The following is a 16,502-nucleotide window of genomic DNA, read 5'->3' on the forward strand; positions in this document are numbered from 1 at the left end:
CAACACACATAGACACACACACACATACAATTTAAAAACTAGTAACAACAGGCCAGGTGGTGGCGGCACATGCCTTTAATTCCAGCACTTGGGAGGCAGATGCAGGTGATCTCTGTGAGATCAAAGCTAGCCTGGTCTACCGAGCAAGTTCCAGTATAGGTCCCAAAACTACAGAGAAACCCTGTCTCGAAAAACAAACAAACAAACAAACAAACAAAAATCTAGCAACATCAACAACAAAGTGTGACTCTTCTAGAATACTGTTTAGTTCAGATGTTGGGAAGAAACCACTAAGAAGGGCGTAAAAAGGGGGTAGCTTAAAAGGAGGTCCTTTCACTAACAGACCAAAGACAATAGTTCCATTCAGTGTCTGCCATTCATCCTGCAATTTCTGCTATATTTTTATATTCCTGCTCCACCTTCTAGCCTGGGAACACATTTCTGTCTTTGAAGCAAGGTGGAGTGCTATTTGCCATTAGAACAGTGGCAAGTATTAGTTTATCACCACTGTTCTCAGCAGTTGAAAGCCTTGGCAGTTCCCAGCTGGTCAGTGAAGAAAGCATTTGCTGCTCTGTCTCTGACAAGGTCATTTATTCAGTCTTTATCTGAATACTTACAACAGCTCTAAAATCACCTTTTAACAACTTTTTTGTTTCTAATCAGACACAAATATTTTAATATATTTTCTTTTACTACTTCAGTGAATTCATCCTATAGCCTTGACGTGTTGAATTGTCTTTTCACTATTAACTCTAAAATATGGGCTATTTACTTGAAAATATGTAGGTCATACTATCAGCAGTGAAATTATAAGTTTTAATCTTTTAACGTCTCATAGTGGTTTTCCAGGCATAAAATGCTTCATAGGAAACACAGGACCTCTTTTCAGTTAGGACTTTAAGCCTGAGAGTAAATATAACTCTTTTCAACCAATACAAAGAGAAAAAAGTGCCAATTTTAGGCTTTTATGTAACTGTTACATAAATTCATGAATATGAATCTCCAAAAAATAATTGAAAAGTACAGGAACAAACTTCGTAAAAGCAGAAAAGCATATCAGAAAATATCAAAACTTATCAGTATTTAAAAGAAAATAAATTAAAATTTTATTGTTTTTCACCCATATTAATAGTGTCAGTCCCCTTTTCTGTGAGGGAAACAATAGTATGAAATGGATGCATCCCTATATCGAGACTATAAAGCATTGAAAAGACTTTCACATTATATATCAAGAACTTCTAATTTTTCCTGGCCTTTTGACCTATACTTCTATTTTTGGGGGAGGATCTATGCTAATGAGGTAGTCCTAAATTTGTAAAAGGCTCTTTTCATAGCAGTTTGCTGTAATGTCATTTACATTGCGGAGTATCTTGAACACAGAGTCTGTGAGTTTCCTTTAAACTGTGCAAATTTCTGTGCATGATTTTGTCCCTTGAAGATCCTGGGCTCTAGAGCAATGAGATTATTTTTTTCTTTTGATCTTTGAAGTATTAAGAACTATTGCTTTTATCAAAAGCTATTGTTTTTATCACTCGTGCTTAGCACACTAGGATTTATGCAAAGTGTATCCTTCAGAGGGGGTGAAGTAAAGAAAGGACTAGAAGGAAATATTGTACTGTAAAATGTTATTTGAGTAGAAGGAATATGGGTATTTTTATTCTTCTTTCTGCTTTTCTGTATTTTTCAGATATTTTATAATGAGTGTACACTACTTTTACAGTGTTAATAAAAGTTACCAAAATGTGAACTTGATGAGCTTACTCTGGACTCAAACAGCTCTCAGGGAAACCTCTGCAAAAAAGTGAGAAGCATTGGAAAGAATATGCAATAGTCATAAAATAGTCAACCTTTTTCTTTAATCTTGATTCTTGAATTACTAATGTTTTTTGTTTCTTTTTCTCATTTCATACCATTGTAGGTGAAAGGGTTGTTGTAGTGGGAGGAGCTCAGGGTCCTGAGTAACACAGATCTGGATGTGATTGGCACCTGTGCTAGTTATGGTTCAGGCACATTAACTTCTCTGAGCCTCAGTTTCTTCATGGTTACTAATTATTCTCAGCCTAATAGTTCACCGTGGGGATGAAATGGGAGGATAAATGACTAACAGTTGCAGTTCTCATTAGTTATTGACTGTGATTGTACTGATCTTGCACATTTGTGACAGGTTGTAGACTATGCAGGGTTTGGATTGTATAAAATAAGTGGCTTCATTATTATCTGTAGGACAAGGCTGGCCACACAGGTAGAAATTTTAGTTTTTCTCATGCATTTATACTATTGCTGTTTTTAACATTCTATTTTTCCATTTTATTCTTTTCCTAAAATTCTTGTTCTTTCTCCTTATCATGCACGTTCCTATTAGTTTTTTAAAAAAATTAATACTTTTTCTTAAAGTATTTCTTTAGATACCCTTGCTTCTTTAGGAAAATGGAACTGTACTTTAGGAATGTTGCCTATTGAAGATTATGTTATATTATATAACATTTGTTAATTAGAATTGAAATTTTAAAATTTCAAAAAATGAGTTGAAGTAAAATGTATTATTCTTAAAACAATTCTAAAGTTTCTTATATGATTTTTTTTATTCCATCCTTTAGATAAGTATATTTTTATGTCACAGATAATAACCTTTGGACATTTGTATGAATATTTTTCAGAAACTTATGGAACGAATTCAGAATCCTGAATATTCAACGACAATGGATGTTGCCCCTGTCATTTTAGCTGCTCATCGTAACAACTATGAAATCCTTACCATGCTTTTAAAACAGGACGTGTCTTTGCCCAAGCCCCATGCAGTTGGCTGTGAATGCACGCTGTGTTCTGCAAAAAACAAAAAGGACAGCCTCAGACATTCCAGGTTAGAAAATGAGGGTTTGATAAGTAGAAGAGTGATGTACCAAGGTACATGTCAATGATGATTATTTTAAAAAAATATTCTCTCAGTGCAATTTCTGAGAAATGTGCTTGGGAGCCTTAGGAAAGTGAGATTTCTAGCGCCTTTGCTTATCAGGTGAATTCTGAAATTTTCAGAAATGTTTACCAAATGCTAAATAGGAAAATCCTTCAAGTTGTATATGAAGTTTATCTCATACTCTTTCTGGTGAAGCTTTTTAGAGGCATAGTTTATTAGTTCAAGAGTAGTTCCAGGTAGCAAGAATAGAAGGGCACCACTTGCTACCTTATAAAGAAAACAAAACCACTACTATATCATCATCATCTTTACCACCACCATGATGATGATCATCATCATGTTAGCTTTTTGAGACAGTCTTGCCATATAGCACTGGCTAGTGGAACTCATCTTGTAGACTGTAAAGCTGACCTTTAAGTTGCCTCTCTGCTTCTTGAGTACTTGTGGTATTTCTGGTAATTGTCTTCTACCAGAAATAGTGGTGCACACCTACTATTTCTGGTAGAAGGCAACTTTAAAACATTTATTTAAATATTTTTATTTTATGTATATAAGTGTTTTGCATGCATATATATTAGTATACCACATGTTTACAGTGAAGGCCAGGTCTTCTGGAACTTGAGGTACAGTCGCTTGTATAGGGAGCCTGGGAAACACTGAGTGAGTGAAGTCCTGAATAAATATGTATTGTTGACATGAGGATAGCCATGTTGAGAACTTCAATGGCTTCACCCTCCAGGGTGGTAAAGCCTTACCCAGGTGAGGCTCAAGAGGGGTGACATATATCTCATCAGGTGCCCAGGTATGAGTGTTTATGAAAGATTTTTTAACACAGTTTATGAGTGTGCAAAGACTAGTAACTTCAACTTCCTTCTCCCAGATGTTTGTAGCCTGAGACAGCTGCCTACAGAGATCTCCAACTGAAAATAGCTAATCCCTCCATCTGTGCTATACATATTAATGTGCTGAGAGGTTCCAGAGGTAGCAAAACCCCACCTGATCCCAGATTTTCTCTCTCTCTCTCTCTCTCTCTCTCTCTCTCTCTCTCTCTCTCTCTCTCTCTCTCTCTCTCTCTGTGTATCTGTGTAGTTTGTCCTTTCCTCATTCCTTCTTCCTTCTCATACTTAGTTAGGGCTCCAGAACCCAAGCTTCACAGGTCGTGTTATACTTGTTTCCCATTGTGTGGATGCCAGGACTGAACCTAGGTCCTGTGCAGAACAAGAAGTGGTCTTAACCACTGAAATATCTTTCCAGTTCACAGACTTAATTTCTCACTAAATATTTTAGCTATTCATGCCTCTTGTTTTCCCTCTTAGACCATATTTATATTTTACTTCTTTACTATTTATCATCTTTTCCCATCTCCCAGTTGAAATGTTAAGATCAAGAAAAAGCACCTGCCTTCTATAGGTCTCACAAGATCATCCCATGGACAGTTTTATTACTGTGGTGGTCAGCTGATTGAGAAGTCAGTCTGAAAAGAATAAGCCTTTTCTCTGCTTTAATATGGTTTTGATTCTCATGTGGCCGTGTTGCGATATGGCCAGTCTTAGACATGGTAGCACACATCTATTACCTCATTACCTAGAGTACTGAGGCAGGAGAATCATAAATTTGAGGCCAACAGAGGGTATTTAGAGAAGTAAAATTACTTGGTCTTAGGTATTATTATACATAGTATCAAAAGATGTTTGTATTGTAATGAAGCAACCTCTTTGGTCCTTGATTTCCTTGTCTGTAAAATAGAGCTAAGTATTTAATAAATATTTACATAATAAATACTAACTAGAAAAAGTGTGATGTTCAGTTTTTATTGGATGTACATAACTTTTAGCACTTGCAAAGTAGGAAAGCTTAGAAATAGTTGTAAGTTGAACCTTCCAAGTTGAGGAGCATCAGTGTAGTGATGCACCTCTTGATGGCATCAACATGGGTAAGGAGGGATAGTATATTTTCTCTTACTGTAAACAGGTGAAGCTTTCATATCTGATCACACAGTCCCAAATAATTACAAACTGATTGGCTGTTCAGGCTTATTACTAACTAGCACTTAACATTTAAATTTACTCATTTCTATTAATTTATGTATTATCCTATGGCGTGACTTTTACTGGTCACTGGCATTTTGTTCCTTGGGTGACTGCTTGTGTCTCTCTCAACTCTGCCCTTCCTCATCTGAGTCCTCAGTTTGATTGTTCTGCCCAACCCTATCCTGCCTGGCTATTGGTCAAACAGCTTTTATTATTAGCCAATAGAAACAATACATATTTTTAGTGTACATAAGCATTCCGTAGCATTTCCCCTTTTCTATCAAAAAGAAAGATTTTAACTTTAATATAGTAAAATTACATATAACAAAATAATTATTAAGTAAGAATTATAATATCTAGTCTGTATTTGACAAAAGTAGAAAAAATATTATCTATCTTGGTGAGTCTAAAGTTTTATATATAATTTATCTTTTTATCATTACTAAGAAAATCTATAATTATAACTGTCTAGTCTTCAACTCCATCAAAGACCTGAGTAGGAAGTAATATTACTTGAGTAAGCAGGAAGTGCAAGTGACTTCCAAAAATTTAAGAAATGACAGAAGCATCTGGCTGCCTGAACAGTCACCCAAGTTTTCTCTGTAATATTAGGGCATCTAACTTTGGCCTACGGGCCTAGCATATCTGACAGACTTTCCTATGAAGCAGGGAACTTTGAAGGACTAACTTACCTTGCCTTGGCAAAAGTTGGCAGTCACCTTTGTTAGTGTCCTGCTGGTCCAGTTTGAACAGTAACTGTCAGCAATTGAGACAAGGACATTTCTTTGCCCTCATGGCTAGCTTTTCCCACAAAGAGAACAAACTCCACACAGAGTTTATTTGATGCCCACCATCTTCTATGGAGTACATTGTTGCTGCCAGGAGTAGATGTGTCTCACTGTCATGAAAATCTAAGTTATTAAGACATGTTAAATGCCATATTCTGTAGGTCTTTGAAATGTTTGAAGAATATCTATCTGAAATATATCTTTGTATATCTAGAAAACCTAACTAACATGACTATAGGTTTGACTGTTATAGATGAATAACACTATTTTTGTAAATCCGCATTTCTTAATTATGTGCCGCATTTTTAATTAAGCTGTATAAGCACAATATCTTAAGCAAGAGTAGAAATATACCTACAGTATAACAAAATTAAGCTTAAATTTATATCAATAACTAAAATCTATACCAATGTAAAATATTTTGAGATTAGTGTTTGTTTTTTGGATTATAGTAGATTCAATAATCTATCTTTTTCTCCATCATTTCTATATCATATCCCCCTTTCTTCATTTAGAAAGAGATTAACTATGACCAATAACAATTTATAACCAACCCCTCCTTAAATGAAAACAAACATTCATAAGCAATATTTTGAGAATTTGGGCATAGTTCTCTAGACAACTTTCTGCTGATTGCTGGATGCTGGTAATCTTTGAGGAACCCTGAGGAAATAGAGAATTACGGTTGTATCTTGCCTGTAGTAGTCTGTGAGACTGCATCTTCTCAGCCAGTTACCTTGAAGCTGTTCTGGATGTTGGATTACCTAGGTTATTGCTCCCATCAGAGACCTTCCTAGATCTAACCATGTTAGCCTGGAAGGAATCCACAGCTTCTCATCTTCTGTGGAAACAAAAGCAGAACCTCTTTTCCAAAGCAACATATCCTTTAGCCCAAATTTTGAAGTTAAGATATCTTTAACATATAAAATTTATGATTTAAAATATATAGGTTGGTTTAACTTTGCAGTCCCCACAATCAAATGTCTCTAAGTAGTTAGCTCATTAACAACCAAAAAAAATCCAAAGAAAACACAATAATATACATAATCCAGACTCTATGTATTTTCCATCTTTACATAACTTAATTATATATTTTTTAATTTCTCTATTACTTTAAGGGATTTATTATTTTAAGTCTTTTTTTTTTTAAAATCTGTGACTGTTTATACCCTTTATCCTCTCTCTCTCAAGCCTATGTACATTTGAAACATACTGTGACCCATTTAGAGGCTTTTTTTTTGTCTGAATCTGTCTTTATTGTGTTTTTCTGACCTTTTTTATTTATATGAGTAAAGTGACCTGGCACTCACAGCTCAAGTTCAAATAGCTCAGTTAGTAGAGCATGAGACTTTTAATTGCATGGTCATCGATTCAAGCCCCACATTGGGTGCCAGATAAAGAGGAATGGATCTCTGGGATTAAGTCAGATTTGTTAAACAGGTGCAGAATATAAAGTACACTCATAATACAGAATGAGGCTCTAACACTGCTGATGTTTTAGCTGCTGATCCTCATTCCCAAGGGCAATTGGGGAGTTACAGGAAGGTCACCAAGCTGCTGCCGCCAGTGAGCCCTCTACAATCTAAGAGAGCACCTGACCCTCACCCTCCATTTTGACCCAGTCACGTATTCCCAGAAAAGACTATGCCCATATTGTCTGATAGACCAAATCCCCACAACATCTTAGTATATGACTTGTCCACTCATTCTCTTGACCTGTGAATTATTTTTAAATGTGTTGTGTTTTATATACATTTATACAAAGGATTCCCAGATTTCTTTCTATTGGTAACTTCTCCCTTAATTCTGAAGGATTGGAGAGTATAATTCTTTTCTAATATAGTATTAAGTAACAAACTAAGTTCACTCTTTTAAAATGTAAAATTTAGGCTATGTGGTGGTTTGAAAGAAAATGGCTTCCAGGTGGTGGTGGCACACACCTTTAATCCCAGCACTTAGGAGGCAGAGCCAGGTGGATCTCTGTAAGTTCAAGGGCAGCCTGGTCTACAAGAGCTAATTTCCAGGACAGGCTCCAAAGCTACAGAGAAACCCTGTTTTGAAAAACGAAAAAAGAAAAAAGAAAGAAAGAAAATTCGGGATCAACCTACCCCTGGACCCAGCAATACCACTCTTGGGAATATACCCAAGAGAGGCCTTATCATACAACAAAAATATATGCTCTACTATGTTCATAGCAGCATTGTTTGTAATAGCCAGAACCTGGAAACAACCTAGATGCCCTTCAAATGAAGAATGGATGAAGAAAGTATGGAATATATACATATTAGAGTACTACTCAGCAGTAAAAAACAAGGACTTCTTGAAGTTTGCAGGCAAATGGATGGAAATAGAAAACGCTATCCTGAGTGAGGTAAGCCAGACCCAAAAAGAGGAACATGGGATGTACTCCCTCATATTTGGTTTCTAGCCATAAATAAAGGACATTGAGCCTATAATTTGGGTTCTTAGAGAAGCTAAATAAGAAGGAGAACCCAAAGAAAAACATATAGGCATCCTCCTGAATATTAACCTTTATCAGGCGATGAAAGGAGACAGAGACAGAGACCCACATTGGAGCACCAGACTGAAATCTCAAGGTCCAAATCAGGAGCACCAGGAGAGAGAGCACGAGCAAGGAACTCAGGACCGCGAGGGGGGAACCCACACACTGAGACAATGGGGATGTCCTATCGGGAACTCACCAAGGCCAGCTGGCCTGGGTCTGAAAAAGCCTGGGTTAAAACCGGTCTCGCTGAACATAGGGGACAATGAGGACTACTGAGACCCCAAGAACAATGGCAATGGGTTTTTGATCCTACTGCACCTATTGGTTTTGTGGGAGCCTAGGCTGTTTGGATGCTCACCTTACTAGCTTACTTACTGGATGGAGGTGGGTGGTCCTTGGACTTCCCACAGGGCAGGGAACCCTGATAGCTCTTTGGGCTGACGAGGGAGGGGGACTTGATTGGGGGAGGGGGAGAGAAAGGGGAGGTGGCAGTGGGGAAGAGACAGAAATCTTTAATTAATTAATAAAGAAATAAATAAATTAAAAAATTAAAAAAATAAAGAAAAAAAGAAAAAGAAATGGACTAAAGGGAGTGGTAACCTCAGGACAAGATCCCACCCAGCTAAGTTCCCAACTTGTGAAAAGGAACTAAAGAAAAGCTGGTGCTGGAGAGATGGTGCAGCGGTTAAGAGCACTGGCTGTTCTTCCAGAGGGCCTGAGTTCAGTAACCAGCAACCACATGGTGGCTTACAGTCATGTGGGATATGATGCACTCTTCTGGCATAAAGCTGCATTGGCAGACAGAGCACTCATACAAAAAAAAAATGAATAAAAAAAGAATGGAAGGGAGGAAGGAGGAAAGAAAAGGAAGAAAAGGTAGAAAGGAAAGAAAGAAAAAGACAGACAGACAGACAGACAGACAGACAGACAGAAAGAAAGAAAGAAAGGAAGAAAGAAAGAAAGAAAAGCTTAGAGCCAATTGGTGGCTCACGCCTTTAATCCTTTAATACCTCACTTGGAAGGCAGAGGCTGGTGGATCTTTTGAGTTTGAGGCCAGCCTGGTCTACAGAGCAAGTTCCAGAATAGCCAAGCTTAGACAGTGAAGGAAACCATGGAAAACAGAAAGCTGGTGACACTGTAATTGAACGAGGGGCTATGTTCTAGCTGCAAGAGAAAGTGTGTTGCAGTCAACAAAGCTGAAAGGAGTTGGAGATCTGGAAAGTGTTTTAACATCAGACATGGAGATGCAGAGTTTGGAGTTTGCCTCGTTAGTTTTTGGTCTTGTTTTGGTCCAGTATTTCCTCTCTATGTTCCCTTCCTTATGTTTGGAATGGTAATATATATCCTGTGCCATTATGTGTTGGTAGTACGTTATCTGCTTTTTGAATTTTATTTTACAGGGGATTACAGTTAAGAGATTATATGAATTTCAGAAGAGACTTTGAACTTTAGACTTTTAAATAAGTCTGAGACTTATAGCTCATGGGGATTTTTGAAGTTGGACTGAATGCATTTTTGCACTGTGATATGGCTACAAGCATTTGGGGGGGCAGGAAGTGATATTAATGCTTTGAAAGAAAATGGCCCCCAAAAGGAGTGGCACTATTAGGAGGTGTAGCCTTGTTGTAATAGGTATGGTCTTGTTGGAGGAAATGTGTCACTGTGGAGGCAGGCTTTGTGGTCTCATATATGCTCAAGATACCACCCAGTGACTGAGCCTAGTTCCAGTTGCCTGTGAGTCAAGATGTAGGACTCTCGGCTACTTCTCCAGCACCATGTCTGCCTGCACGTCACCATGTTATACTATGACGATAATGGACTAAACCTATAAAAATGTAAGCAACCCCTTTAAACACTTTTCTTCATAAGATTGTTATGGTCATGGGTCTCTTCACAGCAATAGAAACCTAAGATAGTATATTTATAAAGTTTATCATTGATCACTTTAGAGTTTAACCATGTCAAACCAAAACTTTGTTTTAGCAGTTCTCTCAGTACATAAAAACAACAGTCTAATTTTTATATCCATGTTGGCACTGTTTCTTCAAATCTTATCTAAATGGAATCATTTGGTTGCTTATGGATCCTGCACATGATCCTGCATTAAGTAACTTCTTAATACTTCTTTAGGTCTTTTCTTTTTCTAAACTTATGAGTTACCCACATATGTGTAATTGTCTAGTCAGCTAGGGATTTATGTAAGTCCAGAGTATCTCTTGACATTTCTGGTTGGTCCTCTACTGGCCTCATCTTGACTTGCAGGCTCAGTCTTGATAACCTAGTTTTCCATTGGTCATTTTGTCCAGTCCACTATTTGGTCCTTCTAGACCAAAGTTACAGGTTTACTAGCATGAACCTGACAAAATTATAGCTCTTTATTGAACAGGGAATAGGAAGGATTGAGACAGAGCTCAGCCATAACTTCTTAAACTCAATGGGAAGGGCATAAAACTTGTCAACAGTAAAAGGCTTGCAAATGTGAAATGGCTAAAAGTTCAAAATTGAACAGCAAATTTGGAGTGTTTCTGCCTGTATTGTGTTGTGCAGCTTCACTGAAACCCACTTGTGCTTGAATGTCATCTAAAAGTAATGATAAAATTAATCAATGTAGGCATATTGATGAAAGCATAGAGATAAGTTGTCTATACATATTTATTAATTATAGTGCAGGCAGTTGCTTCTTCAGAAATACTTAAGATACAGATATGGTGATACATGCCCATAATCTGAGCTACTTGAAAGGTTGATGCAGACAATTGGATGCTGTTTGTTTTGTCTTTTTAGGTGGTATCTTGCTATGTTACCCAAACTAACCTTGAGTTCAAGCAATCCTCTGTTGTAAGGAGACCGCTTGTTTGTTTCCAGCTGCTCAGCCCCAAAATAACCACACAGAAACTGTATTAATGAAATCACTGCTCGGCCCATTAGCTCTATGGTGTAGGAGGTCATTCTGACTATATGTTGCTTTCATTGGTTGAATCAAGAGACTGCCTTGGCCTTTTGATAGGACAGAATTTATGTGGGTGGAGTAGATAGAACAGAATGCTGGGAGGAAGCAGGCAGGGAGAGGGAGCTACCCGCCATGAAGCTGCCAGGTTAGACATGCTGAATATTTCCTGGTAAGCCACGGCCTTGCGGTGACTTACAGATTATTAGAAATGGGGTGAATCAAGATGTGAGAGTTAGCCAATAAGAGGCTAGAGCTAATGGGCCAGGCAGCAATTTAATTAATGTGGATCTCCTTATGATTATTTAGGGGGTTAAGCTAGCCGGGCGGCCAGGAGCTGGGTGGCGGGACGCAGCCTGCCGCTCCTTTTACTATAGCTCTAGTAACTCTTCATATTATTTAACCCGTCTTCATTAATCTGTGTATCACCTCGAGGCTGTGGCTTACCAGGTAAAGTTTCGGCATCTGTCTCTGGTGGGGTTACATGGCTTCTCTCCAAGCATTCAGTTTAGTTTGCCCCGCCTAGCTAAGTTTTGCCCTGCTATAGGCCAAATCAGTTTCTTTATTCATTAACCAATAAAAGCAACACATAGACACAAAGACTTCCTACACCGTTTCTCCTTTTCTGTTTAAACAAAAAGAAAGTTTTTTTTACCTTTAACCTAGTAAGATTACATATTACAAAATAGGTATCAAGTAAAAATTACGGTTATAATATTTATATCTACTTTATCTTTTATTATAACTAAGGAAGACTATAACAATAAATTCTTCAACTCCATCAAAGACTCCAGAAGGATATAATATTATCTAAGTAAACAGGAAGTGCATTGTAAAGCAACTTCCAAACCTCTAGAATTGAAAGAGACATCTCCCTGCTTGGACAGTCACCCAAAGTTCTCCTATATCATTGGGGCATCCAATCTTCAGCCCACAGGTCCATAGTATCTAGCAGACTTTCCCATGAAGCAGGAAATTTCAAAGACAATTCCACCTATATTGGCAGTTTGTCAGTCACTTTTGTCTGTGTCCTACAGAATGTCTGGAAGACTCTTTCATGAAGCAGGAACCCCAAAGGACTGTGTTACCTTCTTTAGGCCACTTCAGCAGTTATTTTTCTGTGGATTCTGCATGTCCAGTACATATAGCATATCATAAAGCAGTCCAGGCCAGAGCAGTTTCTTGCCAAAATGGTTAGCAAACTCCATAACGAGTTTCTTCAATGTCCATCATCCTATGGTAGATTGGTGCTGCCAGGAGCAGATGAGTCTCATTGTCATGAAAAGTCTAAGTTCTTAAGAAATTTTAAATGCCATATTCTGTAGTCTTTGAAAGGTTTCAAGTTATCTAACTAAAATAAATCTCTATATATCTAGAAAACCTAACTAATATGACTACAAGCTTGACTATTATAAATGACTCTCTATTAACCTATATTTATTAATTATTCATTACATTTTAAATGAGCTACACAAACACAATACCTTAATCAAGAGCAGAAATATATATATAGCAAAATTGACCTTAAATTTGTATCAGTTGACCAAGATTCATACCAATGCAAATCTCTATTATATCATATCTCCCTTTAAATGTAAACAAACATATACAAACAATATTTGGAAATTTGGGCATGTTCTCTTCAAACTGCTTCCTGCTTTTTATTGGGCAAAGTAATTTTTTGAGTGGGTATTCACAGTGACTTTTTAAGAGGTCTTGGTCCATCAAACCATATTAGTCTGGAAGGATTCCACAGGTTCTCATCCTCTGTGGAAACAAAAGAAGAACCTCTTTTCCAAAGCAACATATCCTTAGACCCAAATTCTGAAATCAAGATACCTTTATGTTGGTTTATCTTTGCAGTCCATACAATGAAATGTCTCTCTGTACTTAGCTCCTTCACAGTCAAAAAATTCAAAGAAGACACAATAATATACATAATCCAGACTCTCTGTAATCTTCAAGCTCCCAATCCTATCTCAGCTGCCTGAGAGCTGAAATTACAGCTATATCAAGGCAGCCAAAATTTTGAATATTTGAAAAGAGTTGGTAACTTAGAGCAGTGGACAACATTTTCCAGTATTTGTTTTTCAAAATATTTAAGTTTTAGGTGTTAGGGAAATTATCTTGAAATAAACATATTTTAATATTTTGTACTTTATAAGTTTATAAACATTGCATATTAAAACTAACAAGGGAAATTTTTATGTTGTGTAATCTAATTTTATCACAGGTTTCGTCTTGATATCTATAGATGTCTAGCCAGCCCAGCTCTAATAATGTTAACAGAGGAGGATCCAATCCTGAGAGCATTTGAACTTAGTGCTGACTTAAAAGAACTCAGCCTTGTGGAGGTGGAATTCAGGTGGGGAAGAATGGATGTCGTTATGTCTTTTGTTGTAGAATCTTCTGCTTCAATCTGTTTATAGGATGCATGATAATTTGCATTTATTTACAGTTAATCTAAGATGAGTAATGTTGTTGCCATTTTGAATTTTCTTTCTCTGTCAAAGTAACATGTTGGTGCTGATTAGTTGACTCCTCCTCTGTGCTTTGCCCTTCTGTAACCACACAGTCCCCAGGCAAACCTTGCAGTCCTCCTATGGTGAGTATTTCTAGTACCCTCTTACCAGCTCCCATTTTCAAAGTGCCAACAGGAACTGTACACGAACCCACTTTCCTGTCACAGTTGCCTATGTGGCCCCCATCTTGAAAGTCAACAAAGTTCGTTCACACTTGCGGAGCAGGATTGGAAAGCACAGGATTTTTTTTTAGCCTTAATACAATCATTCATAGTGTGTTCCTGAAAGTTCTGAGTCCAGAGACTTATGAAAGACTACATTTAAGTTTTCAGGTTTAGAACTACTATTCTTTAAGTACATTGCATTAAAAACAAAAACCTCGATATGACATCTATTTACTTTGGTGAACTCATAAAACGAGGATAGGGCGTGGCGGCACACACCTTTAATCCCAGCTCTTGGGAGGCAGAGCTCACTTTTGTGAGTTCCCAGGCCAGCCTTGTCTACCCAGTAATTCCAGGCAGCCAGGGCTACAAAGTGAGACCTTGTCTTTAAAAACAAAAGCAAAACAAAATGGGACAAAATCCTCATGAAGTCATATTTGAGGAACAATATCTTTGCTCATCACTATACAGCCACTTAATTGTCCTGTAATCTATTAGAGATTAAACAGTTTAATAAATTATATATTTTGCTCTAGAAGTCTATCAAATATTTATTTAAAAATGAGATGCCTTTGCAATAACACCTTTTTTGATGCATGTTTCCATCTGCATTTATATTCCTAAACCAAAAGGCATGTAATATAATAAATATTTCATTTGCTGAAGAACTAATTGTTGAACAACTAATTATTCACAGGTTATGGAGTAATGCAAAGAATGAGAAAAATGTTGCCTTTAAGGAAAAGTTGCGAATTTTAAGTCTAGCTACATATAGCCAGTTCACAGGAATTTTTGCCATGTGCAAAGACTAAGCAGCCTTCCTGTTCACCTTGCTTTTTACATGAGGGGAAAAGCTAAATAAAATTATTTTCTAAAATCCAGCCTCTGATTCATGACTCATAGTTGTTTGTAATATACTTATTTTTGTTTAGCTGAGTTATAAATTTAATGTAATTTATACTTAATAAATAATTATGTACTAAAACATCTTCATTTCTCATAAATTATATTAAGTACAGTTTTTATAAGTAAGTCAAAGACAGCGGTAAGGTTTGGAAACTAGCACTTCTGAAGAGAGTTCCTTGGGATATGCCATTGTGAATTTCACTCAAGTGAACACTTTAAATGAGTCACAATACTTAATCAGTGTTAGAAGTAGTGTGTACACTGTGGATTATTGAAGTTACTGTAGGTAAATATCATCTAATAATATCAAAAATATTGTTTATATGAATAAATGTCAAGGGAAATTTTAGCCATCTTACAGAGAACGAGAGAAGTGAGTTAGGTGAAAAATTGACCAAGTTTTATAAGCATTTCTCAGGGTATCAATATAGTAAGTATACTGTGTTCATCTGAAATCGTCAGTGTGGGCACAGGAAGCTTATTTCTCCACAGCTGTGGAGACTCCTGTGACTGTCGCAGGAAACGAGCAGATCTTCTGTGGCCCTGTCAGAATTGAAAGATTATTGAGTAAAGTAATTTCTAGTGGTGTAATCTCATTGGGCAGTAGGAATGACATTTCTAATAGCAGACTATGCATTTTATAGGAATGATTATGAAGAGCTAGCCCGTCAGTGCAAAATGTTTGCTAAAGATTTGCTTGCACAAGCCCGGAATTCACGTGAACTGGAAGTTATACTAAACCATACATCTAGTGATGAGCCTCTTGACAAACGGGGACTACTAGAAGAAAGAATGAATTTAAGTCGTCTAAAACTTGCTATCAAATATAACCAAAAGGAGGTATGAAGGTTTCTGCGATATATCTACTTTATTTTGTTTATTGTTTGGTTCCCAAAATAAAAAAAGTTGTAACAATCTAGAACACATTCATAACTCAACAATATATTTACAACTTGAAGGAAGGGCCATGCTAGCATCTGAAAATAGAAGTAGATACTGTTTGTAGGGTGGTCCCTCGGAGCTCTGGGGTCTGACCATTAGCCGGGACCATGAATAGCATGGTCTCAGATGGGTGCTCAGAAAGTGGAGCTCCTGAGAACTCAAAACTGAAACCTGGGAAGAGCATGGTAATTACAGCAGGCAGTGAGGCCATGGGCCAAGAAGCAGCTAAGGGCTGACTGGTGTGTTTTTGTGTGTCTGTGTTTCTTGAGCTTTTTACAGCTTGGTGGCTTTGGGGTGGAGGACCTTTTTACAGAGCAACTCCTAACTCTAAAAGTCAGGGTTTTTTTTTTAATTGTTTGTTTGTTTTGTTTTGTTTTGTTTTTTGGTAAAGATTTTTGTTTTGTTTTTCTTTTCCTTCCTTTCTTTTTTTTTTAAAAAGATTTATTTATTATGTATACAGTGTTCTGTCTGCATGTCTGCCTGCAGGTCAGAAGGGGGCACCAGATCTTATTACAGATGGTTATGAGCCACCATGTAATTTCTGGGAATTGAACTCAGGACCTTTGCAAAAACAGCCACTGCTCTTAACCTCTAAGCCATCTCTTCAGCCTCTAAAAGTCAGTATTTATATGAAGAAGGTGAAAGAAGCCTTTCAGAGGTCATATTATGTCCCTTCTGCTAGAATGTAGTCTCTTCTGCTGGCTATAGTAATCACAGGTTACTGAATTAAAGGACAGATGGTAGCAGTGATTTCCTCCTCTCTCCACCTCTTGATGACAGGAA

At 37.2% G+C, this 16,502-nt stretch overlaps 1 protein-coding gene across 5 annotated transcripts in view; it reads left to right on the forward strand.

The window, feature by feature from the left end:
- The window catches only part of Trpc1 (transient receptor potential cation channel subfamily C member 1), a 52,768-nt gene that overhangs the window by 19,801 nt on the left and 16,465 nt on the right, over positions 1-16,502 (forward strand). For 4 of the 5 annotated variants that reach the window (XM_050157306.1, XM_050157307.1, XM_050157308.1 and 1 more), the window contains 3 exons: positions 2,658-2,860; positions 13,419-13,550; positions 15,422-15,617. In XM_050157306.1, coding sequence (XP_050013263.1) covers positions 2,658-2,860; positions 13,419-13,550; positions 15,422-15,617 — 531 coding nt within the window. Of the gene's footprint in view, positions 1-1,687; positions 1,802-2,657; positions 2,861-13,418; positions 13,551-15,421; positions 15,618-16,502 lie in introns of all 5 variants that reach the window. The other variant, XM_050157310.1, reaches the window with a different exon arrangement.

This window comes from Alexandromys fortis, unplaced genomic scaffold (genome assembly GCF_014885135.2).
Source record: "Alexandromys fortis isolate MF-2015 unplaced genomic scaffold, M_Fortis_MF-2015_v1.1 scaffold_85, whole genome shotgun sequence".
Classification (NCBI taxonomy): domain Eukaryota; kingdom Metazoa; phylum Chordata; class Mammalia; order Rodentia; family Cricetidae; genus Alexandromys; species Alexandromys fortis.